This window comes from Schistocerca americana, chromosome 2 (genome assembly GCF_021461395.2).
Source record: "Schistocerca americana isolate TAMUIC-IGC-003095 chromosome 2, iqSchAmer2.1, whole genome shotgun sequence".
NCBI lineage: Eukaryota > Metazoa > Arthropoda > Insecta > Orthoptera > Acrididae > Schistocerca > Schistocerca americana.
This window is the reverse complement of record NC_060120.1, coordinates 221,863,694-221,889,582: the sequence shown is the minus strand read 5'-3', so window position 1 is coordinate 221,889,582 and position 25,889 is coordinate 221,863,694. Positions and strand designations below refer to the sequence as shown.

The window sequence follows — 25,889 nt, the reverse complement described above, 5'->3', positions numbered from 1 at the left end:
CAACACTGAGGGTACCACAACATTCTTCACAGTTAAACGTGTTCCATAAGGGAGGACATCAAACAGAACGACCCTTTCAGACTCCCAGAAGACCGTCCCCAGACTTTACCGGCTGAAAGTGCTAACTTTTTCTTCGGGAGAGAGGTAGTGTGACGCCACTCAGTGGATTGCCGTTTTGTTTCCCACGTTCCATCACCTGTGACGATCTTCGACAGTAAATAGTTACGATCTGCCTGGTAGCACGCATGCCATTCCGCACACGTGTCCTTCGTTGCTCTTTATGGTCTTCTGTTAGGCAGCGAAGAACACACCCGGCTCACATCTCTGAGTCCCCCAACTGTTAAACGAGTTTGTCCGCGCTGCCAACAGAGACGCCCTGTTGATTGTTCAGGTGTTCCATTGTGATCCATCGATAACCTAGAGTGAGAGTGTCCGCACGTTCTGACACTGGAGGAGTCACACCTGCGTGCGGTCGGCCGGTAAGCGGTAGATCGGACAGGTTTTCGCTACCTTGTGAAGATGATAGACTCTCGCCCAACGAGTCTCCGTGTTTTTGTTCACTGCACGTATCCGTAGACTTTTGCAAGTAACTACAAATAACAGTGATGATCTGGTTTTCTGCCAAAAAAAAAATCCGAGGATAGCTCTCTGCTTCGAGCGGTACTTTGAAGGCTACATATAGCTCCGACGCATACTGGAACTTTATGAAACTACAGGGTGGTCCATTGATCGTGACCGAGCCAAATACCTCACGAAATAAGCGTCAAACGAAAACACTACAATGTCCAGCTTGAAGGGGGAAACCAGATGGCGCTATGGTTGGCCAGCTAGATAGCGCTGCCTTAGATCAAACGGATATCAACTGCGTTTTTTTAAAATAGGAACCATCATCTTTATTACATATTCGTGCAGTACGTAAAGAAATATGAATGTTTTAGTTGGACCACTTTTTTCGCTTTGTGATAGATGGCGCTGTAATAGTCACAAACATATGGCTCACAATATTTAGACGAACAGTTTAAATTAAAATACAGAACGTAGGTACGTTTGAACATTTTATTTCGGTTGTTCAGATGTGATACATGTACCTTTGTTAACTTATCATTTCTGAGAACGCATGCTGTTACAGCGAGATTACCTGTAAATACCACCTTAATGCAACAAATGCTCAAAATGATGTCTGTCAACCTCAATGCATTTGGCAATACGTGTAACGACATTCCTCTCAACAGCGAGTAGTTCGCTTTCCGTAATGTTCGCACATGCATTGACAATGCGCTGAGGCATGTTGTCAGGCGTTGTCGGTGGATCACGATAGCAAATATCCTTCAACTTTCCCCACAGTAAGAAATCCGGGGACGTCAGATCCGGTGAACGTGCTGGCCATGGTATGGTACTTCGACGACCAATCCATCTGTCATAAAGTAAGCTATTCAATACCGCTTCAAGCGCACGCGAGCTATGTGCCGGACATGTGTTGTAAGTACATTGCCATTCTGTCATGCAGTAAAACATCTTGTAGTGACATCGGGAGAACATTACGTAGGAAATCAGCATACATTACACCATTTAGATTGCCATCGATAAAATGGGGGCCAATTATCCTTCACCCATAATGCCGCACCATACATTAACCCGCCAAGGTAGTTGATGTCGCAGATATCGTGGATTTTCCGTTGTCCAGTAGTGCATATAATGCCGGTTTACGTTACCGCTGTTGGTGAATGACGCTTCCTCGCTAAATAGAACGCGTGCAAAAAATCTGTCATCGTCCCGTAATATCTCTTTTGCCCAGTGGCAGAACTGTACACGACCTTCAAACCCGTCGCCATGCAATTGCTGGTGCATAGAAATATGGTACTGGCGGAATCGATGTTGATGTAGCGTTCTCAACACCGAGGTTCCTGAGATTCCCGATTCTCACCCAATTTGTCTGCTACTGATGTGCGTATTAGCGGTGACAGCAGCTAAAACACCTACTTGGGCATCATCATTTGTTACAGGTCGTGGTTGACGTTTCACATGTTGCTGAACACTTTCTGTTTCCTTAAATAACGTAACTATCCGGCGAACGTTCCGGACACTTGGATGATGTCGTCCAGGATACCGAGCAGCATACATAGCACACGCCCGTTGGGCATTTTGATCACAATAGCCATACATCAACACGATATCCACCTTTTCCGCAATTGGTAAACGGTCCATTTTAACGCGGGTAATGTGTCACGAAGCAAATACCGTCCGCACTGACGGAATGTTACGTGATACCACGTACTTATACGTTTGTGACTTTTACAACGCCATCTATCACAAAGCGAAAAAAGTGGTCCAACTGAAACATTCATATTTCTTTGCGTACTACACGAATAAGTAATAAAAAATAGGGGTTCCTATTTTAAAAAAAAAGCTGTTGATATCCGTTTGACCTATGGCAGCGCCATCTAGCTGGCCAACCATAGCGCCATCTGGTTTCTCCCTTGAAGCTACACGAGTTTCATTCTCTGTAGTTTTTTCGTTTGATGCTTATTTCGTGAGATATTTGGCCCGGTCACTATCAGTGGACCACCCTGCATAGGAGCTGGAGCGGGAACATTGTACGATGTCGCAGAACAAGTTCCTCAGTTTTTCAATCGAAACTGGTCGGCAAGTTGTGCATTACTTATTGAACGTTCCTCGCATATTTTTGTCTGATCCCTGTACTTGTGCGTACAACCTTCGTTGGAATCGATTGTTATTGGAGCTTCATTTGGTAAATAAATTGGACTCTGTAGTACACCTAGCATGACTGACATGCACAAGTGCCAGGTGGGTGTTCCTACATTGCTGCGCACTTCCTGTACTGGTGCCCTCCCTTTTCTTTCTCTCGCCGCTGAAGGCGTCGGAAACTTCCCCCCGCGAGGGCGCGGCCGTACCCATTGTTTCCTGAGACGGTCCGGCAGCGGACACGTGGCGTGCGGCGCACACGCGGAGTCCTGCGCCGCCTGGGACAGGTGTTACGCAGCTTCGCGTCGCCGGGGCGGGTCCACGGCTCGCCGGCGGTACTGCCCACGCCACGCCGGCGCGCCGCTACACCGGGCCAGGTCGCTACGCCCACCGCCTGGTCGCCGTGTAGCCGCTGCAACAGCCTGCCCGCTCCAGCAGAGCCGCGCTCAGTGCTTCGCCTCGCTCCAACCGGCAGCGACCGCCGCTGCCCGCGCGCACCAGGTACTCGCGTGTCCGTGGCGAAGCTCCGCGTCCGCTCCCGTGACCGCGCGCGCGTGCTGCTCTTTCGTGTGCTTTCAGGTGTGACCCATCAGCCGCAGACTACGATTCCAGGCTCCAATCCGTAAGTAACATCTGCAGTATACAGTACACTGCAATGCATATCGTCACCACTTGCTGTCAGTCTGTTCCTGTATCGAAATAAATATTCGTTTTTTATACTTGTCCTCGTAGATCATATGTGTTAGCTACTATCTTAAATGGACACAGTGGGTGCTATATTTCTGTATTGATAATATTTTTTACATCTGTATTACCACAATTCTTGTATATAGTTATCAATATATGTGACCTAATTGTTTCCCGGGCACAAAAGAAAATTCCTTACGGCATTGCTACAATGTACATCTGATCAAGGCCGTCTCGATAATATTTTTCCAAACAAACGACTTACAATTTGGCACATCTTTCCCCCTTTTCCCTCTCATACTTTCACCCGTCTCAGTTGGCACTTGCAATGAGCGCCCGAAGCACCTCCCTCAGTTTGTCGCCTCAAACGGCCGCTACTAAGTGCGTTTAAGTCCAGTTTAGACATCTAAAAAACTATGTCGCCGGTGGTGCGCCTCGCGGCTTGGCGCCATAAGTTGCGACTTGTTTCGCTTGTTACTTAAAGCGCGCCCTGCATCTGATTTAATCTACGTATTGCAATCAAACCTTGGTCTTCCTCTGCAGTTTTACCTCCCCGTCCCCACACATACACAAGCGCACTGCATCCTGTTACCAAAATGACGCTTACCTGATACCTGAGAATCAGCCCCGAGAACCGTTCCTTTTCATTATTCAAGTTGTTCAAATGGCTCTGAGCACTATGGGACTTAACTTCTGAGGTCATCAGTCCCCTAGAACTTAGAATTACTTAAACCTAACTAACCTAAGGACATCACACACATCCATGCTCGAGGCACGATTCGGAGCTGCGACCGTAGCAGTCGCGCGGCTCCATACTGTAGCGCCTAGAACCGCTCGGTCACTGCGGCCGGTTCTCTTTTAAGGTTACGCTCCCTACCAGTATCTTCAGAAAAGATTTCCTGACATTTAAATTTACCGTTATATTCGATGTTGACAAATTACTCTTGTTCGTATTTTTTTTTGTCATTATAGCCTTCCTCTTGCGGCCATTGTCAGTTATCTGCTACCAAAATACAAAACTCATCGATTCTTTTTTGTGTTCCATTTCCTAACACAATCCTATCGGCATTACGTTATTTACCTGGACTACATTTCAGTAACATTGACTTAATTTTGTTTACATTAATCTTACAACCTATTCCAGAACAGTGTCCGACCTTGCCGTCTTTGCCAAAATTACAATTTCGTCGATAACTACAGAGTCGAGTTTCTCAGTGAATTTTAATTCCTTTTCCAAAATTTTTTCTCGGGTCTCTTTAGCGCTTGCTCGATGTATGGGTTAAATAATGTTGTCTCACTAGTTCTCGTCTGTTGCTTCCCTTTCCTTCTCTTCGAGTTTTAATTCCAGTGTGGTTTCTCCATGAGTTATAAATGATCTTTTCACCCCTGTATTTTACCCCTGCAATCTTGATAATTTTGAAAGAGTGTATTCTAGTCAACATTGTTAAAAGCTTTTTCTAATTCTAAATGTAGTTTCACCTTCCTGCAACTCTTCTTGTAAGGCAAGTATTAGGGTCAGTATTGCCTTGCGTGTTTCAGAATCCGAGCTGATCTCCCCCGACATCGGCTTCTATCAGTTACGCAATTCTTCGGTAAATAATTCTTGTCACTATCTGGTAATCAAGACTTACTAAACTGATAGCACAGTAGTGTTTACACCTGTCGATACCGATCTCGAATAAAAGGTGGAATGGTAATGTCATGGCGAGCCTTCAACGGATATCAGTAATTGTATGAGAATGTTTACTTGAGAGAACTTGTTCTGTCTTGCTCTTCCAGAGCTCTGTCAAAGTCATCTCACAATATCATATCTCGCACCTCATTTTCATTTACTTCCTCTTGTATTTTTGTAATACTGTCTTCACTTTTGTTCTCATTGTACAGACCCGACCTTTCAGCTTTGCCTTCTTTGTTTAGTACGCGATTTCCTCTTACTTTATGCGTTCCTGCGGTACGAGTACGAGTCTCCACTAATGGTCACTGCCATTGTATAAATTCTTACTCTACATCAATCCACATCCGTGCTCCGCACGCCAACAACGGAACGATAGTGGTAATGATATCGTGTTCTAACTCTATTTGATGTTTATCTTGTCTTATCGACAACCATAATCAAGTGTCACTCATTACTCTAGCAATTCATCGGAGTTATCACTTGAATATATTTTTTCTTTGGAGTTTTCCTACACGAGAATAGAAATTTATGTCTGGTTCTGCCTTGCATATTTAGTGGTAACGGCTGTTCGCGTTTAGGAATTCTTCATAGTAATGGATTATGGAGCAAACTTCCCCGAATGTGAACTCTTTTGGCAGAAAATGTAAGAAAAAGAGAAAAAAACTAAGGTGTATCGTTCCAAATAAGAGCAATTACATACCAAGTATTACGACCATTAACCAGGTCTGAAGCAGTTTCGATGCCGAATCGATGTCAACATTTGGGATAAACGAGCAAATTAACCCAATGTGGGTGGACGCGTAATTGAACCAGCCTCGTCCGATTACGAAGCGAAGATGAAGTTTATTGTTATAAATCGATGACAGACACAAAGCGCGAGCTCGTACTTGGAAGCGTGATGTGAGGTATGTCGGATCTGCAGCAAACAATGATGGAAAGACGCCGAGATAGTTTAGGGGAGAGTACACGAAACCTCAGTTAAGATTAGGCTGCTAGTAACGGCTACAAATGTTCAAATGTGTGTGAATGGCGAAGATACCAAACTGCTGAGGCCATCTGTCCCTGGACATACACACCACTTAAACTAACTTATACTAAGAACAACACACACACACCCATGCCCGAGGGAGGACTCGTACCTCCGGCGGGAGGGGCCGCGCAGTAACGGCTACAAATTTCGTCTCTAACGGCAGCAGCTGCGTCAATGAAATATTCACTCAGGGGTATGCTGTACTGTTGAGAGGACCACGAGTATTCTACATTTCAAATTATTAGTACACGCCACAGTACAATGGAAAGTTCCTATTCAACGCGTACGTCCAATCGTAGCAATTTTCCGTATGCAGATCTTGTCTTGATGGTACGTTCTATCATTTTTACGCTCTTTTTCTGGGTTTACGAATTTCGTTATAAGAATTTATTAACTGCATTGTGGATGAATGGAGGACTCTTGAGACACTTTCGTCTCAAAGAGCACAACAGTGAAAATGCTACTGTGATAATACGTGGTATAATTGTCGTTCCATGCATACAGGAGTGGAATGTTAAAGAGTACATTGTTTCTGACCTTGGGTATCTAATTCGTATCACATGACACTCAAAAGGCAACAGTGAAAGTTAAATGGCAAGTGAGAACGTTTCGTACCATCAGCACAAAAAAATGGCCCTGAGTAGTATGGGACTTAACATCTGAGGTCATCAGTCCCCTAGAACTTAGAACTACTTAAACGTAGCTGACCTAAGGACATCACACACATCCATGCCCGAGGCAGGATTCGAAGCTGCGACCTTAGCGGTCGCGCTGTTCCAGGTTGAAGCACCTAGAACCGCTCGGTCACTTCGGCCGGCTGTACCATCAGCACATATCGATCTCTTTACGAGTGCTGAAGTGGCTGCTGATCGCCAAGCTGGTGACCTTGCTGAGCTAGAAATGAAGATGCGGTAACCATTTCTCCGTATGATGATTCATAACATGTGTAGGCAGATAATAAGCGGACACTAGTGGACTGACGCAGTTTGTTTCATACTGCCATAAAAAAGAGTGCTTGTACTATAAGACAGCGCTTACGCTTGTTGAATACAACACTTATGGTACAAAGGACAGAATTTTCAAAATGTTATCCAATTTACTTTTCTGAACACTGCTTCTTAACCAATCTCATATTGTTTTGCTCCTTCCAGATGTTGACTCAACTCTCAGCTCAACACATTATTTGTGCTACAGTTAGTTTCTTGTGAATGAAGACATACCAAACACATTATGAATGAGGTTTCGTATTCTCGCGGCTCAGAGACAAATTTGGGGGGGGGGGGGGGGGGGAAATGTTGCTCAGATATACCGCTGCTGTCAGTACGTGAAACACTTTTCAAATTACAGAAGGTTCTTATTTCTCAGTTTTACCGCAATTCACATTTCGCCGTAATTCAATGCCCTTTTTTCAGTTATGGAAGACAGCATTACCTGATTCCACGTTGCTTAAGACAGATTGTATACTAACGCTATCTATTAAGATACTACGGCTATTGCGCAATATTTACAAAATCCATGTGTATTATGTCCCGTTGCCTAGAGGAGAAGTTGTCAGTTTGTTTCTAGATTTCAAAAGCCCCTGTTATATTGCTGCCTTGACAGCACTAGGACCTCCTGGCACACTATAGGCTGCCCATAGTGGAGGTTGCATTGCGGCAGCTCCGATCTATTGTGCTGTCACAGTGGAATATAAAACTCTTGTTTGGCGGAGTAAGCGCTTACAGGCCTTGCAATTTCCTCTATATGGGCGACAAAGCACTCGCAGTAGAGGTTGTTAAAAATGTGTCCCATATTCTCAAACGAGATAGAACTGTAAAAAAGTTTTGCAGGCAAAGGTCCTGAATATGTTGTTGAGATACGTACCATTTCACTTGCGTCAAGAATGTTTAGTACTCAGACGTGGAGGCTGTCTCCCTGTTGATATTTATTGCACATGTTTCACTGGGTACGTTTGTACCTTGTCACCTGCCTGCGATGCTGTTGTCAGATACTACCGTCTCCTACATCATCTGTTCTTTACGTATCGTCTTTGCATTGTATTGCCATTAGAATATTGACTAGTGATACAGTGGAGGGTGAACAAGGTAAACAGTAAAAGGGGGTACTATCATTCATCGTGGGACATGGCAGTCTTCGTACTCTGCTATAGTTCAGCCATGGTGTTAATCGACATCCACTTGCCATGTATTTATCATACCAGAGCTTGGACTCGGCAAGGGCTGCTTTACTGAGAGTGCGTTTTTACACGTTCACGCAACAAGTTTCACAAACCTTGCACAATAAAATACTAGCAGTTATCATTTCTACTGATCTTCTAGTGAATTGATGGTTTTACAACCAACTGGTTTTAATCATACTTAACAAACAAAATGCAAAAAGTAGTGTTGTTCCAAACTTTTCCGAAGTAACAACTGCCTCATTGATTCACGGGCGTAGCGTCGGATGATATGGAAGCGCCACAGTATTTGAACGAGACAACTGCCTGTCATCTTCAGGTGCTTACTGACGTGTTGCTGCATTGGCCCGCCAATATGTATCCTGGCTGGTTAGAAAAGCGCAGGTGGGGCTGTATCGTCATCGTAGACGAATCATTGAGGAAGGCTGCATCTAGTGCCCCCTTCCGGAGAAACGGACCACGGTCTTCGCAAGTGCGACGCGGCAGATGTGCGACCGCAAATCGCGACCCAGCGCGCGCGCGGGCGGTGTTGACGCCTAGTTTGAGTGTGCGGACTCCGAATCCGCGTCGGTGTTGACTCTGATTTGTTCGTCTGCTTCTTACGATGCCTTAGTACCGTAAATGCTGGTTCCCACGCCTTGCTGAGTTCAAATCCAGTATCTCTGCAAATCAGATCGTTACTAATACATATTTCGACTGCCTGTATAAATATGTAGTCCCAGTACGTGGAACGGCACAGATAAACAACTGAGTAACGTTGATATATATAGACATTAGGAAAAGGAGTAAATTTTGCGCCCACTTCAAAAACCTTGCCTATAAAGGATATTACAGTGCCGTGGAACAAGATGTCTTGAAACTTTCCAGTAAGACTGCTGAAGGAACAAGGCGAGAGACTTGTTGATGCCCACACCCACGCAGAATGTCAACACTGAAGAAAGAAAAGCTCTCTCGGTGCCTTAATAGAAGACACAGAAATAGTGATTTTACCTGCTGACAAGGGAAACTGTACTGTTCTTTTGCCTGCAGCATCTTACTTCTGCAAGGTGACTGATTTACTGCAGGACTCAGCGTATCCTCGTCTCCACAATGATCCAACTGATGCAGTACAACTGAACATATCCGCGCTCCTCAAACCTCACCAGTTTCCTGAACATCTTAAAATGGTTCAAATGGCCCTACGCACTATGGGACTTAACATCTGAGGTCATCAGTCCCCTAGACTTAGAACTAAGTAAACGTAACTAACCTAAGGACATCACACAAATCCATGCCCGAGGCAAGATTCGAACCTACGACCGTAGCACCCGTGTGGTTCCGGACGGAAGCGCCTAGAACCGCACGATCACAGCAATCGGCTGAACATCTTAAAAAGAGCTTAAGGGTACAAGCGCCAGTTCGACCAGCACTTTATGGGCTTTCTAAGATCCATAAGGAAGAGGTTTCACTTCGATCCACTGAGAGTAATATAGGAGCTACAACACAGTATTTAACTTCTCTTTTGAATCCTTTGGTAGGAAAATGGGAACACCACATTGTACACTCAGAAGATTTTATACAACGACTGAAAACTTTGCCTTTCGAACCAGCTGACATATTAGTGAGTTTCTATGTGGTCTCTTTGTTCACACGAGTACCTTCGCTGGTGTCATTACAGCTTATAGGGGCTAAGTTGGAGGCGGATAACTTCCATCTATTCAAAGATGTGCTTACCTGGACTATTTATTTAGTGGAAAAATTTGGAAATTTGTGGTAAGGTCTTATGGGACCAACCTGCTGAGGTCATCGGTCTCTAAGCTTACACACAATATTAAACTAACTTATGCTAAGGACAACACACACATCCATGCCCGAGGGAGGACTCGAACCTCCGACGGGGCGAAGCCACGCGGGCCGTGAGAAGGCGCCCTAGACCGCGCGGATACCCCGCACAGCTTTGTTTAATGAATAATATTTTGAGCAAATGCACAGTGTTGCTACGGGAAGCTCTTTGTCTCTCATAGTAGCTAACTTTTTGTGGAAGACTTCGAGGGAAAAGCATCTCAATCAGTGGTGTTGAAACCTAAATGTTTCTGAAGATATGTGGACGACACATTTGTGGGATGGCTACAAGGACAGCAACACTTCCTGCATTTCTGGAACACCGTAACTCCCTTCATCGGAACATTTTCTTTCCATGGAAGCGGAGAAATAATGGAGACCCTCCGTTCTTAAATCTCTTGCTCCGCAGAAAAGAAGACGGTTCCTTGGGTCACAGCATGTTTCGTAAACCAAATCACACTGACGAGCTACGAGCTGCCGTCACCCATCTCAACGCAGTGGCGTATTAAGGACTCTCGTTAATAGAGCTAGGGCTATCTTAGATGCAGGGAGACTATCAGCAGAACTTAGCCATCTTCGCAAGACAGATACTCTAATAAACAGATTCGTAATGCATTTCAGCCTGCATGCACTAAAGCTCAAGAACAGCCAGGAGAAACGGAAAACTCCACAGGATGGTTTTTCTATCCTGTGTTGGTGGCGTGTTCCTTAAGATTGTCACGCTGTCCGAGAAACATCAAATAAAATTTGTCTTCCGTCCTTCAAAGCGATTGCAAACGATGATGGGTTCCGCTAAAGACAATCTAGGTCTAAGGAGACCAGGAATTTATAAAATTCCGTGTCAATGTGGGAAATCATACATTGGCCAGACGTGTCGCACTGTTAAGAACAGACGCATTGTAGACAGACGTCACACCAGATTGGATCAGCGAGAAAAGTCTGCTGTGGTTGACACTGTCTTGACAGGGGACATAGATTGAACTACGGAGAGACAAAGGTCGTTTCGTCCTCTTCTACATACTGGGACTCCTTCATTGGAGAAGCGGTCTAAACACGAGTGAGTAACGACACGGGATTTCTTCTCTGCAAGGTATGGGAACCAGCACTGGCGGCACTAAGGCATCGTGTACCGCAGGCCAACGAATCCGAGTCAGCGCAGACGGGAAATCGGAGCCCGCACACTGAAATTGGGCGCCAGCACACTGCCCGAGCGCTCGCTGGGCGGCGATTTGCGGCCGCGCTATTCCCGCGTCGCGCTTGCGAAGACCGTGGCCCGTTTCTCCGACAGAGGGCACCTGATGTCGCCGTTCCCATGATACGTCTTTCATGACGTTATAGCCCCGCCCCTTCTTTCCTGCGTTTTTGTTGCGGCCTAAGAAACACACAGTAAGAGACACACGGCTAAGAGACAGACAGTCAACACATGAAGATGACGGACAGCTGTCTCGTTGAAATATTGCGCCGCTTCCACAACAGTATTCGAAGCGATGCCATTGAAATAACGAAGCAATTTAAACACTGTTGGAGGAGTAGAACATTTTAGTGACTGGTGAGAAATGACAACGGGAGTTCAACAGGGTTCAATTTTGTGTCCACTCCTATACCTTTTATTTGTAAATAACCTTCCACTTAACAGTCATAAAGCAGAAACGGTACTTTGGCAGACGATACTAGAATTATGATGAACCTTATTAAAGAGACAGCAACGGAAACCATGGTTAATTTTGTTTTTCCTAAATTTTGTGAAAGCACCTCTGTTTAGTTTTGTATGGCAAATAGAATTAGCAACAATTGATGTGGCACATAGCAGGAGTCAGTAAACAGGGTAGAATTCTCCCAGTTTTTGCTTGAAAATACTGATGAAAACTTTAAGGCACATATTACTGAGCTACTCAAACAATTAATTTCAGCTCCCTTGGTCTTCGTATAATTGCTAGTTTTGGAAACAAACAAATACACCCAATACTTTTTCTACACTTCGTTCAATGGTTTTCTGGGGTATGTTATCATATAGACAAAATCGATTGCACAGAAGCGAGCAGTATGGACAGTAGCTGGCAATTATCCCTGACCATGTACCTATCTCTTGTAGGAGTTAGGCATCATTACAATACATGTATTTACTAATGAAATGGCTCAGAAAGGAGTTCAGTATGCAACAACAAAATTTTTGATTATTCACCCATTGACAATAAATAGCTAATAGATATAAAACCAAGTTGAATCTAATCTAAAATCATTTCTTCTGCACAGCTCCTTTTAATTACAGCATATTCGTTAATGTTAAAACTAATCAACTGCAGATATCCTGTAAACAAATTTGTTTCACATCACTTCGATTAAAAAAAGTCGTTTAAATTATCTATGGAGATTGGACTGAGAAACATCCTCACTGTCACCTTCTGTCTGAAAAAAAAATCACCTAATCGTTCCAATGACTTGCAGGCGTTGGATTTTTTGCAAGAAAGACAAAGGGAACGTGGTAAGTCTCGCATGGCCAACTGTGCAGAGGCAAGTGTTGCAGCGAGCAGAAGAAGATTCTGAAACAGAAGAACTGGAGTCAGGAAGGCATACACCGAGCACCTGGATGATCAATTCCACAGAAGCAGAAAAAGGAGTGGTAAAGGATGTGGAAAAATGAGTATTAAAGCCATTGTACACCTACTACAGTCTCAACAGACAAGGGCAGAATTGCCCATATCTCGGCAAGTATTTGCTACCTGACAAGTGATCGCAGGAATTATTTTCTGGTTTTGACGAGTATTATCTACTGCAAAAAAATGTAACGTGTTTCTGGGAACACCCGGTGTCGCTAGTGTGTGATACCAGTGTTGGAAGCTCTTACGACAGCTTCGGTGACACTCGGCAAATTCTGGGTTCTCCGGCAAATATGGAACATTTCTTTTGATTCCTCCACCACGAAATGCTTTACCTACTCATCCGCTGCTAGGTATGGCCGACCTTATTAGTTGCCTAATCGATACCTCGGCAGATACTTTGCTACAGTCTTGGTTATTGTTTGGTATTGAGTTCAGAACATTAGTGACTCAGTAAAGCAACGTAACATCATCGAGGATAGGACGGCTGCAGACTCCCGGCTGCCAGCGATATCGCAACTACGATCTGTGATTGGTTGTTGCCGCGAACTCCTAATCAGTCTATGACGGCCGAACTGGGGCCCTTTTTCCAGGTCTAGCAGCAGTAAAACACAGGAAAAAGTCAGTCATGTCTGCGATTTACATATTCTTATTAGTATCAGAAGCGATAGAGTACAAGCTGAAGAAAGAGGATTACAGTTTATTTTAATAGAACCCTTATGTATTTATGGCATTAACAATACAAATTGTATATTCTATGCGGTGGGAAAAATGAAACTGTGACGGAAAATGTTTCATGCACCTTAATATGGGCAACGCAAGTTACATCATATACCCCTGGTGCAGATGATAAAAGCCCGGTTGCAGGACATCCGTTGTAGGATGTTAGTCATGCATAGGTCACGAACATTCCACAAATTATGAGCCGTGATTTGCTGGCACCGAGCTGGTTTCCTCATCGCATTGTGATATGAATTACAACCAAAGATTCCATAGAAGTCCATGTGAATGTCCCTCAATACTGTCGCCACTGGTTTATGCCTTTCTATCTGGTGTGGCGAAAAGCGTTGTTTATCCGACAGTGCGACACGTTTTCTTTGATCCACATTCTAAGCTTGATCATGCCATACACAATAGAGTCTTAATTATTGACACTGCTGGGATCTTCACGACAAGACGTAGGGGTCATCTACAGCAAAGATCACGTTCAACACTGTGCACTGAACGGTTTTCTCCAAAACACTTTAGCGTGCATAATCGCTGTATACCACAGATTGCGGCCTTTCATCTTTACAGAGTGCACCACAAGTGGACTTCCAACTCCTTCTCGCCAACTCGTGATTTCACTCCCCCCCCCCCCCCCCCTTGAACTAATTTCCATAGATGATCACGACAGTAGTAGGCGAGGCCTCGACCGCCTTCGCTGTTTCCGAGATGCTCCTTTCCAGTTGCTGGGCTTAACAATACGCCCTTTGTCAAAGTCGCGTATTTCTGTGGAGTTCTCCATTAATGGCCCGTTTCATTACTAGAATTATTCCCCACTCGTCTTATATACTTTCTTTTCCACGTCACGTAGCCACAATGCACCCAGACGGTAGTGGCTCATAAGTGTATGTCTGTACTGCCAGTAGAATGTTTCTGTGTTTTATGTTTTACAAACTTTAACCAACTGAGGTGTGCGTTTGTGGGTGTGCATGTGTGTGTGTGTGTGTGTGTGTGTGTGTGTGTGTGTGTGTGTGTGTGCGTGCGTGTACGTGTGTGTGTGTGTGTGTGTGTGTGTGTGTGTGTGTGTGTGTGTGTGTGTGTGTGTTGTCAATCAGTCAACCACAGTGCCAAGCGATTTAAGGTAACAGACTCGTTGGGTGTGTCCCGTTTTTCATATTATTGGTCAGCCAGCCTGAGAAACCATTTAAAATGCTTTTATGCTTTATGACTCAGCAGTCACCAATGAATATTATTTTTCACTGACATCGAAATTGAGTGTCCTGAATCCAATAAAAAATAAGGAAGATAGTTAATTCTTGAGAATTTCTGGCAACAACGGACTTCACTTTGAAACATGACATGACAAGGAAATGGAGAAAGTCTTACAAAGAATGCCGTCAACGGAAAACTTCGTATCAGTGGCGTGCTCTGCGTGTATCTTTTAAGCGCAGATGGCTGTTATCAGTAAGTGTAAAATTTAATTCAATACTTTCATTGTTATTGACGGAAAGAGACAATGCTACCATCTCACGACATATGTGTACCGCTAACTTAATGATCTAAACCTCTACTGAACAGACGTTACGTAAGGTGATAGTCCACGACACTTAGCGGAGAGGAACTGTCTCGTCTGAAGCTTCGTGTCACCTCTTCCACCGTCCTGCCCCCCCCCCCCCCCTTACTCCCCACTTATCGGATAAATCTGACAAAAAGAAGTTTTCTTTGCCTAGCACCACTTGTTTCGCCAGCTATGAGGAAGGATGGTTGAATAAACCGGTGAAACACGTGGCCTCTCTGCTGCAGTCGCAGTTGGTAAAAACTGACATATACATAAAGGGCTAAGGACATTTCCTTGAGAAACTGAAGAAGCAAACTTGGACGAAACCACATCCTGATCAGCTTTAACGATTATCTTTGTTTGCCAAAGCGCCGATCAGAGACTCTCTGGGGTATATCGGTTCTCTTTTCCTGCAAGACTACACCAGGCTCTCTAATGCATGTCTCACCATGAGCTGTTTCATCTGAAATGGCAGCTTCTATAAACAGCTGGAACGCGTCGCCATGGGTGGTGGCCAACATTCCAAAGCACAAGTGCCAGATTTGGTACCTGCAAAACGAAAGTGTGGTACAGATACATCGACAATACCTTCGTTGTGGGAGCCATGGTGGACAACAGCTCGGTGACTTCCTAAGACACTTGAACGGTCTCCGTAGCAACATAAAATTTACTACAGAGGTAGAAAAGAACCAGTAGCTACCCTTTCTAGATGTTTTGGTCACGAGGGATGGTAGAAACCTGGAACACAGCGTGTACCGAAAATAGACATAAATGGATCAATACCTGCACAAACTGTCAAATTACCATCAGAGCCAGAATAGAGGCTTGTAACGCGAGTAAGATGAATATGTGTCCCACAGCATTTCAGAAATTAGATGCAACCCCTAGAAAACGTTCTGAGGAGCAATGAGTACTCAAGCAATTACATAAGGTGTCACAGAATCAAATATTTGTTGAAGTGACACATCGGAGAAAGAAATCTCTGGTACGACCTTTCTGTCAAACGAACAGAATCGGCCGCCCATTGTACAGATACAGCGTAATAGTAAAACCGATAAAGAAGATCAAAAAGTACCTCAGATTGGCAATGGAGAAAAGAGACCCACCTGCAATGTTGGGAATATAGCGCGTACCATTTAGATAAGGAAAAGTCTGTGTTGCAGTGACTGGACCATCAGTCAACACCGGGATCGCCGAATGTTAGCAGCATTACAGATTGGGGCAGTTGGAGAAATCTGGCATGACGGAGCACACGCTGTGTGAGACAGACCACATGGAAAAATTCAGCAACACGGAAGTTCTTTTTTTAAAGATAAGCTATCGCACCCGCTTATTCAGGGAAGCTGTAGAAGTACACGAACGTGACAATATCTTCAAAAATAAAAAATAAAGCCTCAAGGCCTAAAGGTGTCAAACAGGTAACACACCTTACACTGAATTCCTGAAACAATTCCAGTAAACTAAATGTGTCACTCGACATAGTTACGTAAAACTGAATTAATGTTATTAAAATGCTGATCTAGTAAATAATCCAGCATTTTGTGTATATAAACCACTAGAACACACACTAGTAATTGCGTACAAGTAATTTCCCTGACCCGAGATACGAGACGCAGTTCTGAGGGAAGGAGAATTTTAAAATGGCAGTGCCCGTCCCATGTAGGCCGGCACCTTTCGCCATGGGGCATCTAGCGGACATAATGAGATGCCCACTGCCACTGCGTAGACCATCGGCAAAAGTCGCACCTTGTCCCTGCTTTTAACGACAACCCTTCGGGAAGCCTTTCTACAGGAAAACGGTCGGAGATGCCAGATCAAACGTCTGGAGATAAAATGCCTTCAGAAACCCAACTCAAAGCCGGCCGGAGTGGCCGAGCGTTTCTAGGCTCTATAGTCTGGAACCGCGCGACCGCTACGGTCGCAGGTTCGAGTCGTGCCTCGGGCATGGATGTGTGTGATGTCCTTAGGTTAGTTAAAGTAGTTCTAAGTTCTAGGGGACTGATGACCTCAGAAGTTAAGTCCCATAGTGATTACAGCCATTTGAACCATTTTGAAACCCAGCTAAAAACATAGGTGACTCATTGTTGCCTCCTGCTTTAAAAACTTGCATGAAAGAAAAAGCTGTTTGTCTCAGTATCACACGGCAAAAGTTAAATTCTGCCCTAGGAAGGAAACGATGCCTGTGATAGGCTACAGAAACTCTGGTGGGTGGAGTTATAACAAAATACGAACGCTCTGATTGGCCAGAAAGAAAACACATGCCCACCAGCTTTGATATAGGACAGAGTAATTGGCTTTTCTCTTGCAGAAACTGTAGAGTGTTTGAGTAAGGCAACTCGCAACGCGTTGAGATCATTGTGAGAGTCATTACGTGAACATTTGTTCACAGGTTCGTTTTAACTCCTAAGGAGTTAAACAGCAAAGTCTCATAGTATGTGCAATTGCACCGACCACTGACATTTAACGCTTGCGAGCGATTTTAGGTTAATGATTTACGCACTGTTCCAGCAAATAACGCCTACCACTGCCAGTTGATGTAGCTACGGAATAACTAGGAGTTTCGGCTTCACTGAAGACGTAGGAAATGTATCTGACAGGTGTCTAACAGTCGAGAGAGATTTAGAATAGAGTCACAGGTTCACACATCGCGCCAACAGCTGCCACTGCCGCCGCTGATGCAAGATAAACACATGACCACTCATGCCATGCTAGCAGGTGATATTCAATTGACACTCACAACTGCGGTCGTCTCCGTCTCTGCTATGTTTTTTGTACATTCAACCGTGACCTGTAGCTAAACGTATTCATGATTCTCAGGCCTAATTGAAGCAGAAACGCGGGATGTCCGATCTCACGTAAAGGATTGATCAACCACTATAGGGTTATGAATTGATTTAATTGTTTACGTCTTTTTGATTGCTCTTTACAGACCCCCATTCGATTTGAGTATTTTCATTCTGCATTTTAGCGCAATTAATATCTATGGCCCCAATTGTATTAGTTCGTATTTTTATCTTCTTCCAGACATGGTCGTGAACTATCTTATCACTAAAGAACCTTGTAATAGGAATTTCGCTTCACAGTTGTGATCACCCAGTATCAGTATTTTACCATCCTGTACGTAATGTTGCTAACACTGGAGTCATACTTAGAGTAAAAATAAATCTTGATAACGAAAATCTAAGGTTTTTTGCTAAGATATAGCTACGCCTGAACCCGTACACTAATTTCTGTTAGCGATAACGTTTCGTTTACAGGAAGTGTAGTGGAACCGTCATTGAGATTATTGTCTGATTACCTGACTGTCTCTAGTGCTGCACTCATCTGAACTCTGCATGTGTGAGGTGGTGTCTTCCTACCTTGCAGACTGTAGGTTCAACTCCAAATTCCTAAAACACTCACAGAGCGACCTCGCACAAATGTGGTAGGATGATAGATCAGAAACAGTCAAACACGTGTTACAGTTGAATAGATACTGGTTACCCGTGCTGCAGCAAACGACCGATGCCGGTTGCAAAGGGAGAACGGCCGCTTAATGAGTATGGGAAAGCCCAGGACCTGCGTCCGCGAGCGCGAATACAGTCCACCGCCAGCACTGGAGGGTGGAGCTTTGGCAGTGTCAGCCATTTGTGATGACGAAACATCAGAAAAATCACCAAACAAACGTCAGCAGAAGAACCCGAGACAAGAGGCCAACAGATAGTTTTGTGATCGAATAAAACCTGATCTTAGACACGAGCAACTTCTTTGCACTGAAAATATTTTAGGGTTTTTCGCACGATAGTTGATATTTTTCTGTTGCAGTACATTGGAGTTATTCAGAAAGTAGAATGGATGAGTGCATAAGCGCCCCTTTCCGACCGCTACACATTCCGGAGATCGATTTCGGATGGGTGGTATAGTTCACTCTCTGATTGAGGGCCAAGAACTTTGGACAGTAAGTGTATGAGCATGTCGTGGACACCCCTGAGGCCGAACAGAATTCCCCAACATGTGTTTCACTGCAGCCTGTGAGCTATCTTCCACACAATTATAGATCACATATAGCGCTGTCCTCCGTTGCCTAAATTGTCACAAGCCAGACCGCACTTGTTTTCAGACTTTCAAACTGGACTGTATGAAAGGGTTATTCAGGCTGTCGATACTTGAAGTGACCCCATAAATACACTGATGGACATCGAAACTGCAACATAGTGAAAGACAGCAACTAACTTTTTGTTACTGTTCGAATGCAGTAAGGGAGGAAGAACACATAACATGATTAAAATTCTTGATTGCGTTGTACTGCATCATTGTAACAAATATAAAATACTTAAAATATATAAAATACTAAATAAAGTTTTCTACCATATTACAGCGGTCTTCTCCGGGACGACTGGTTTTAATGAAGGAAAGGTGGCCGTATTTATTATAAAATATCGGTATTAATACGTCATGTTTATATATGTTTATTAGCCCTGGTAGATAAGCTATGCTTCTTAATTTCATGAATGAATTAGTACCCACAGATATACGATGGTTGTCGAAAGTAAGTTCCGATCGGTCGCGAAATAGAAACCACAGTGAAAACCAGAAACGTTTTATTTGGAACAGCTAGGTACGCCTTCCACCTACTTGTCTACAGAGTCGCCACTCCCACTTCGTGTGTTGTCGTAGTGTTGTATCAACTTTCCAATATCCTCGTCATAGAAAACAACCGCCTATGCTTTCAGCTAGTTAACTGCGGTGATCTGCAGCTCGTTGTCTTCATAGCCAGAAGTTCTTGTGAGCAGAGATGAGACTCAGGGGGAACAAATTACGGACTGTATTGTAGGTGATTAAACACTTCTCATCGGAAACGCTGCGGAAGCGTCTTCATTTCCCCTGCAGTGTGCGGCCGAGAATTGGCACGAAGAAGGAACTGCTAGACAGTTGTGTTATGTGGGCTGCATGACACAGGCGAAATCTCTAACCAGGCCCTCATACTTGGTGGGAGACGCTATTTCCTATGCATCTTCACGTGCTCACTGTTCACGCAAAACTTAAAAGAGCGACGCGACACGATCGACGGCATACTAGAGACACTGCACAACACACATGTGCAAAGCTTTACTGGATTTCCCAGTGGTTTCCATTTCGCGACCGATCGGAATTTACTTTCTGGACAACCCTCGTATTAAATTTAAAATTTAGCACAGTGTCTAGTGTGATAACATAAGAGAAGCAACCGGTGCAGAGAGCAGTTAAATTCATGAATAGCATTAATCCAAAATCATGAGTAAAGACCCCTAGAAATACGTCTGATTAAACTATAGCGCCATGTTTAATTTGATAACATAGAACACCAACTAATCCAGCAAGCAGGAGAGCTTCTGTGAAGTTAGGAAAGTAGGTGACGAGGTACTGCCGGAAGTAAAGCTATGATGACGGGGCATGAGTCGTGCTTGAGTTGCGCAGTTGGTAGTGCAACTGCCTGCGAAACGCAAAGGTCCCGACTTCGAGTCTCGGCCCACCACACAGTTTTAATCTGCAGGAAGTTTCATATTAGCGCACACTCTAATGCAGAGTGAAAATATCATTCTCATTAAGGTTGCAGAATAGACGTTGCATATTTTCGATAACCATAAACATAAGCAAATTACACACTCTTGACATACACAAGCATAAAATGTTGTGAACACTTGTGAATATAACCAACTGCTAACATAGGTTATCGACGTAGTTTTGGTGCAATGTCTAGCAAGACAGCTGTCCGGTTAGAACATTCACATAACAGTGCGATTCTGATTAACGTTTAAAAATCGTCGAAGCGATGTAGATGACACTGAGACAAGTAATTTAATACGAGACACATTGAGCTGCAAGTGTCGGGGAAAACCACAAAAGTGGATGACAAATGTTGAACGTGTGACGACACCAGATGACTTACCTCACCACAAGTGCAGTGGTTGGGTTTGTCGACCTTACCCTCGCCAGTAAAGGGCAGTGCTACATATCACTCTGGTAGCCTGTTCTGTTTTCGTTCTAGCTCTATCCGATGTGACACTGTAGTGGTGATACAAGACTTTTATCAGTCCGCTTACATATACAAAAACAGGGTAGCCTGCCAAAGCGATGTGTGGTACTGCCCCTACCAGCGGAAGTATTATCGACAATCCCAACCGCTACACGTACGGTGAGGTATGTCGTCTTGAGACGTCCCATGTTCAACATCTGTGATCCACTTTTAGTGTATTTTACGATATTTCCGGCCTCATGTGTCTCGCATTAAATTAACTACTGCAGCATCACCTACGTAGTTTCGGTGTTCTGAAACTTTAATGAGAACCACCCTGTATTTGCGTGCAGGTGTGTAAGATTACACAACACACGTGAAACATTGTGGGAGGGGGGCCGTAGGGCAAAACAAATAGACCCAATTATTGCACCCTATATTGACATACTGGATAGTTCTGAACTAACCGCGGTATCGTATTTATAATATTATAGTACTTGTTCACTTTATTTTAAAGGTCAGTCTTGATCACTCAAACTCTTACACTTCACTATTACCAGTTCCGGATACTCAAGATCTGGCTCTTGATAGATAAGAAAAATAAAAAATATAGTTACGTGATTAACAGTCTCGCATGCCATCCATACATACCATAAAATATTCTGATGTAGGCACCAGCGTCAAATTATACAAGTATTTGCGTAGTAGGAGCTGGTGATGACCTAGGTATGTCTGGTATTTACACAAATAACCGAGGCCAGCAGACGGCAATATAGCTATTGAAAATGAGTAACCAGTATCGAAAAATTTAATACTTCAGATGGCTCTGAGCACTATGGGACTTAACATCTGAGGTCATCAGTCCCCTAGAACTTACAACTACTTAAACCTAACTAACCTAAGGACATCACACACATCCATGCCCAAGGGAGGATTCGAACCTACGAGCGTAGCGGTCGCGCGGTTCTAGACTGAAGCGCCGAGAACCGCTCGTCCAGACCGGCCGGCTAAATTTAATACTTAAAATGCAGTATGCGAAGTCACTAATTCAGATTTATTCATATGGCAAAATAAGCCTCTGACAACAAAACATGTGCTGATATGCAGTATGTGGAATTAGATCCATACTTAAAATCCACAAAAAGGTTGCAAATAAACACACCAAAAAAGTTTTGCATCACCTCTGTTCCGGGAGTTCCGGAACCTATACAAAAAATTGGAATAGAGATTAACACAGACATCATTTCCGCCCTTTTTATTGCATGTTGTACCACCATTCGGCTAGACCTTCACAGGTGGTGGTCCAAATTGCTGTACACACCGGTACCTCTGATAACCAGTAGTAGGTCCTATTGCATTTATGCATGTCTGTATTCGCCATGGCAGACTATCCACAAGTTCATCAAGGCACTGTTGGTCCAGATTGCCCCTCTCCTCAACGGCGATTCGGCGTCGATCCCTCAGAGTGGTCGGTGGGTCTCGTCGTCCATAAACAGCCACGTTCGATAGGGTTCATGTCTGGGGAACATGCTGGCCACTCTAGTCGAGCGATGTCGTTATCCTGAAGGAAGTCATTCACAAAATGTGCACGACTGGGGCGTGAATTGTCGTCCTTGAAGACGAAGGCCTTGCAGTATGGTTCCGATATGGTTGCACTGTCCGTCGGAGGATGGCATTCACGTATCGTAGAGCCGTTACGCTGCCTTCCATGACCACCAGCGGCGTACATCGGCCTCACGTAATGCCACGCTAAAACAGCAGGGAACCTCCGCCTTCCTGCAGTCGCTGGACACAGTGTCTAAGGCGTTCAGCCTGACCGGGTTGGCTCAAACACGTCTGCGACGATTGTCTGGCATATGCGACAGTCATCTGTGAAGAGAACCTAGCGGTTCAGGCGCTCAGTCCGTAACCGCGGGACTGCTACGGTCGCAGGTTCGAATCCTGCCTCGGGCATGGATGTGTGTGATGTCCTTAGGTTAGTTAGGTTTAATTAGTTCTAAGTTCTAGGGGACTGATGACCACAGATGTTAAGTCCCATAGTGCTCAGAGCCATTTTTTTTGTGAAGAGAACGTGATGCCAATCCTGAGGGGTGTATTCGGCATGTTGTTGGGCCCATCTGTAGAGCGCTGCATGGTATCGTGGTTGCAAAGATGGACCTCGCCATGAACGTCAGGAATGAAGTTGCGTATCATGCTGCCTGTTGCGCACAATTTGAGTCCTGTGGCTGCACGAAAAGCATTATTCAACATGGTGTAGTTGCTCAGGATTCCTCCAAGCCATAATCCACAGGAAGCGGTCATCCACTGCAGTAATAGCCCTTGGACGGGCTGAACGACTCATGTCATCGACTGTTCCTGTCTCTCTGTAACTTCTCCATGTCTGAACAACATCGCTTTGGTTCACTTCGAGACACCTGAACACTTCCCTTGTCGGGAGCCCTTTCTATCACAAAGTAACAATGCGGACGCCATCGAACCGCGGCATTGACCGTCTAGGCATGGTTGAACAACAGAAAACAGAAGCCGTGTACCTCCTTCCTACTGGAATGACTGAAACTGGTCAGCAGTCGGACCCGCTCCGTCTGACAGGCGCTGCTCAAGCGTGGTTGTTTGACATCTCTGAATAGGTCAAAGGGACTGTGTCTGTGATACAATATCAGCAGTCAACGTCTATCTTGAGGGGTTTTGGGAACCGGGACGATGCAAAATGTTTTTTGGTGTGTGTTGTAATAATGGAAAGCTCTTAGCATGGCAAAGTAAAAATCTCAGCTTTCTAAATGCCAGTATGACATGTTCTAAATCAAATCTATAAATCAAAATCTTCTAGCGTGACAAAGCAGTTGAACCATAACCGTAAGTGTGGGGTAATTATTTAAACAGGCACTACCAATTAAAATGTCGGTAATTGATATAAAATATCGTGAGTGGTATCGCAATCGCGCCGCCTCGTGCCTTCTCTGTATGAAGTTGTTGTTTTCTGAGACAGGACTTGCGGCAGCAGGCGCGGTCTCCTGGCCGCTGGTGGCCGGCGGCTGGTGGCGGGCGTACACGACAACGCGCCGAGCTGCTGTGGCCATCGACACTGCTCGTGATTACATAAAATAACCATTAAAGTTAAACTCATTCCGTTCATTCAGCAGTAATTCCGGTTGCCACTTTCTGCGTCGATTTTAGACTTTATGTCTTCAAGTGAGTACTTGTTCACTGAAGATTCCTTGTCACAGTCAAATATACAGTCATCACGGCCACGCACTAGTTCCATGTATCGGACGTTGACTGAACGTAATCACACCACCGACAAATTCATCAGCCACATGTTACTATACCTACATACTGGTCATCTCAGCAGGCTCAGAATAACTTCGTGCACGCGAGCGACTCTCAACTTGCAGGCCAGCCGCCGAGCATAACCTGACTCGAGACTCCAATCACTGTCTTCAGCATATCCACGATAATTCCGTGCATGCGAACTTCCCAACAGGAACAAACCTGCTCTCGAATCGCGAGCAGACTGCCGAGCACAACCTTCTTCTCCGTGGGTACACTGACAGTCACTATTCTCTGCACGCAGGTGAAACACTCGCTGTCCAGAGAGACAAACTAAAGATGGTAGAGCACTGGTCTGGATAATATGCGTCCTTAATTTCTGATAAGCATGAGCAATGGTGGGAAAATGCGGGGTCCGCTTTTTCTCCGACATCCTAAATGGTGGATCATTTCCCAACGAGCTAAAGAGAACGAAAATAGTGGCAATTTTGAAACCAGGTAAACCAGCTGACCATCCTCAAAGTTTCAGACAAGTTTCCCTTTTGACCTGTATTCACAGACTCTTGGAGAGGCTCATTTACAGCAGAATTAGCTGCTTCGTTCGCGAACATATCCCTGCTGAGCAAGCAGATTTCAGGCCACAAAGAACTTTCTGCGACCGCGTACTGGTGCTAACAACTTTCATAGAGGCTGGCTTCCAAGAAAACGTGAAGACGTCTGTCGCGTTCGTACACCTAAACGCGGCATATGACAAGGTCTGGAGAGAAGGGATTGTATACAAATCACTAAAAACAATCTGATGCCGAAAAGCTGTAACTCTCATCAACACCATGATAAATAGCAGGTAATTCCACGTCTACTTTGAAGACAAAGTGAAGGAGACGAAATTAAGTAATGGTCTGTAACAGGACTCCGTCTGGCCCCCCTATTTCTCAACTTATATACCTCTAATCTCCACAATAACACGTCAACAAAATTCTGCTAAGAGGACGATATCGCTCTTGCTTGTAGAACCAAAAATCTCTGAGAAGCTGAGACAGTTCTCACTGAAAAAATGGTTCAAATGGCTCTGAGCACTATGGGACTTAACATCTGAGGTCACCAGTCCCCTAGAACTTAGAACTACTTAAACCTAACTATCCTAAAGACATCACACACATCCACGCCCGAGGCAGGATTCGAACCTGCGACCGTAGTGGTCGCGCGGTTCCAGACTGAAGCGCCTAGAACCGCTCGGCCACACCGGCCGGCAGTTCTCACAGAAGATCTAGCCATTATGAACTCCTATTTTAGAAAGTGGTGACTTAAATCCAGTCAAAGTAAAACTGAAGTATGTATCTGAATAACAACCAAGGTAATACGGAACTCACAGTGAAAAGTAACAGCAACACTCTTCGCCGTAGCAAGTACCATAAGTACCTTCGTGGCACCCTTAACCTTACACTTTCATTTAAAAAACATCTTGAAAATACTTTTGCCAAGATAAAAACACGTAACAATATTTTTCAAAAATAGTGTGGAGCTTCAGCAGATACCTTGCGCACCGTATCCATTGACTGGTCTTCTCAGTAGCTGTGTAATGTGCCCCATTGTGGCTAAACAGCTGCCACACCAACTTGATCGACGTCTAGCAGAACCACTCTATATGGTTAATAACTGGGATAATGCGACCAAGACCCAGTCATTGTCTTTCTCT

At 44.5% G+C, this 25,889-nt stretch overlaps 1 protein-coding gene across 1 annotated transcript in view; it reads left to right on the top strand.

Annotated features, from left to right (window-relative positions):
• Positions 1 to 2,781: 2,781 nt before the first annotated feature.
• LOC124593906 overlaps positions 2,782 to 25,889 on the top strand; it is a 99,562-nt gene continuing 76,454 nt past the window's right edge. Inside the window, exons 1-2 of the mRNA XM_047132257.1 lie at positions 2,782 to 2,805; positions 2,991 to 3,325. Coding sequence (XP_046988213.1) covers positions 2,782 to 2,805; positions 2,991 to 3,325 — 359 coding nt within the window. The remainder of the gene's footprint in view (positions 2,806 to 2,990; positions 3,326 to 25,889) is intronic.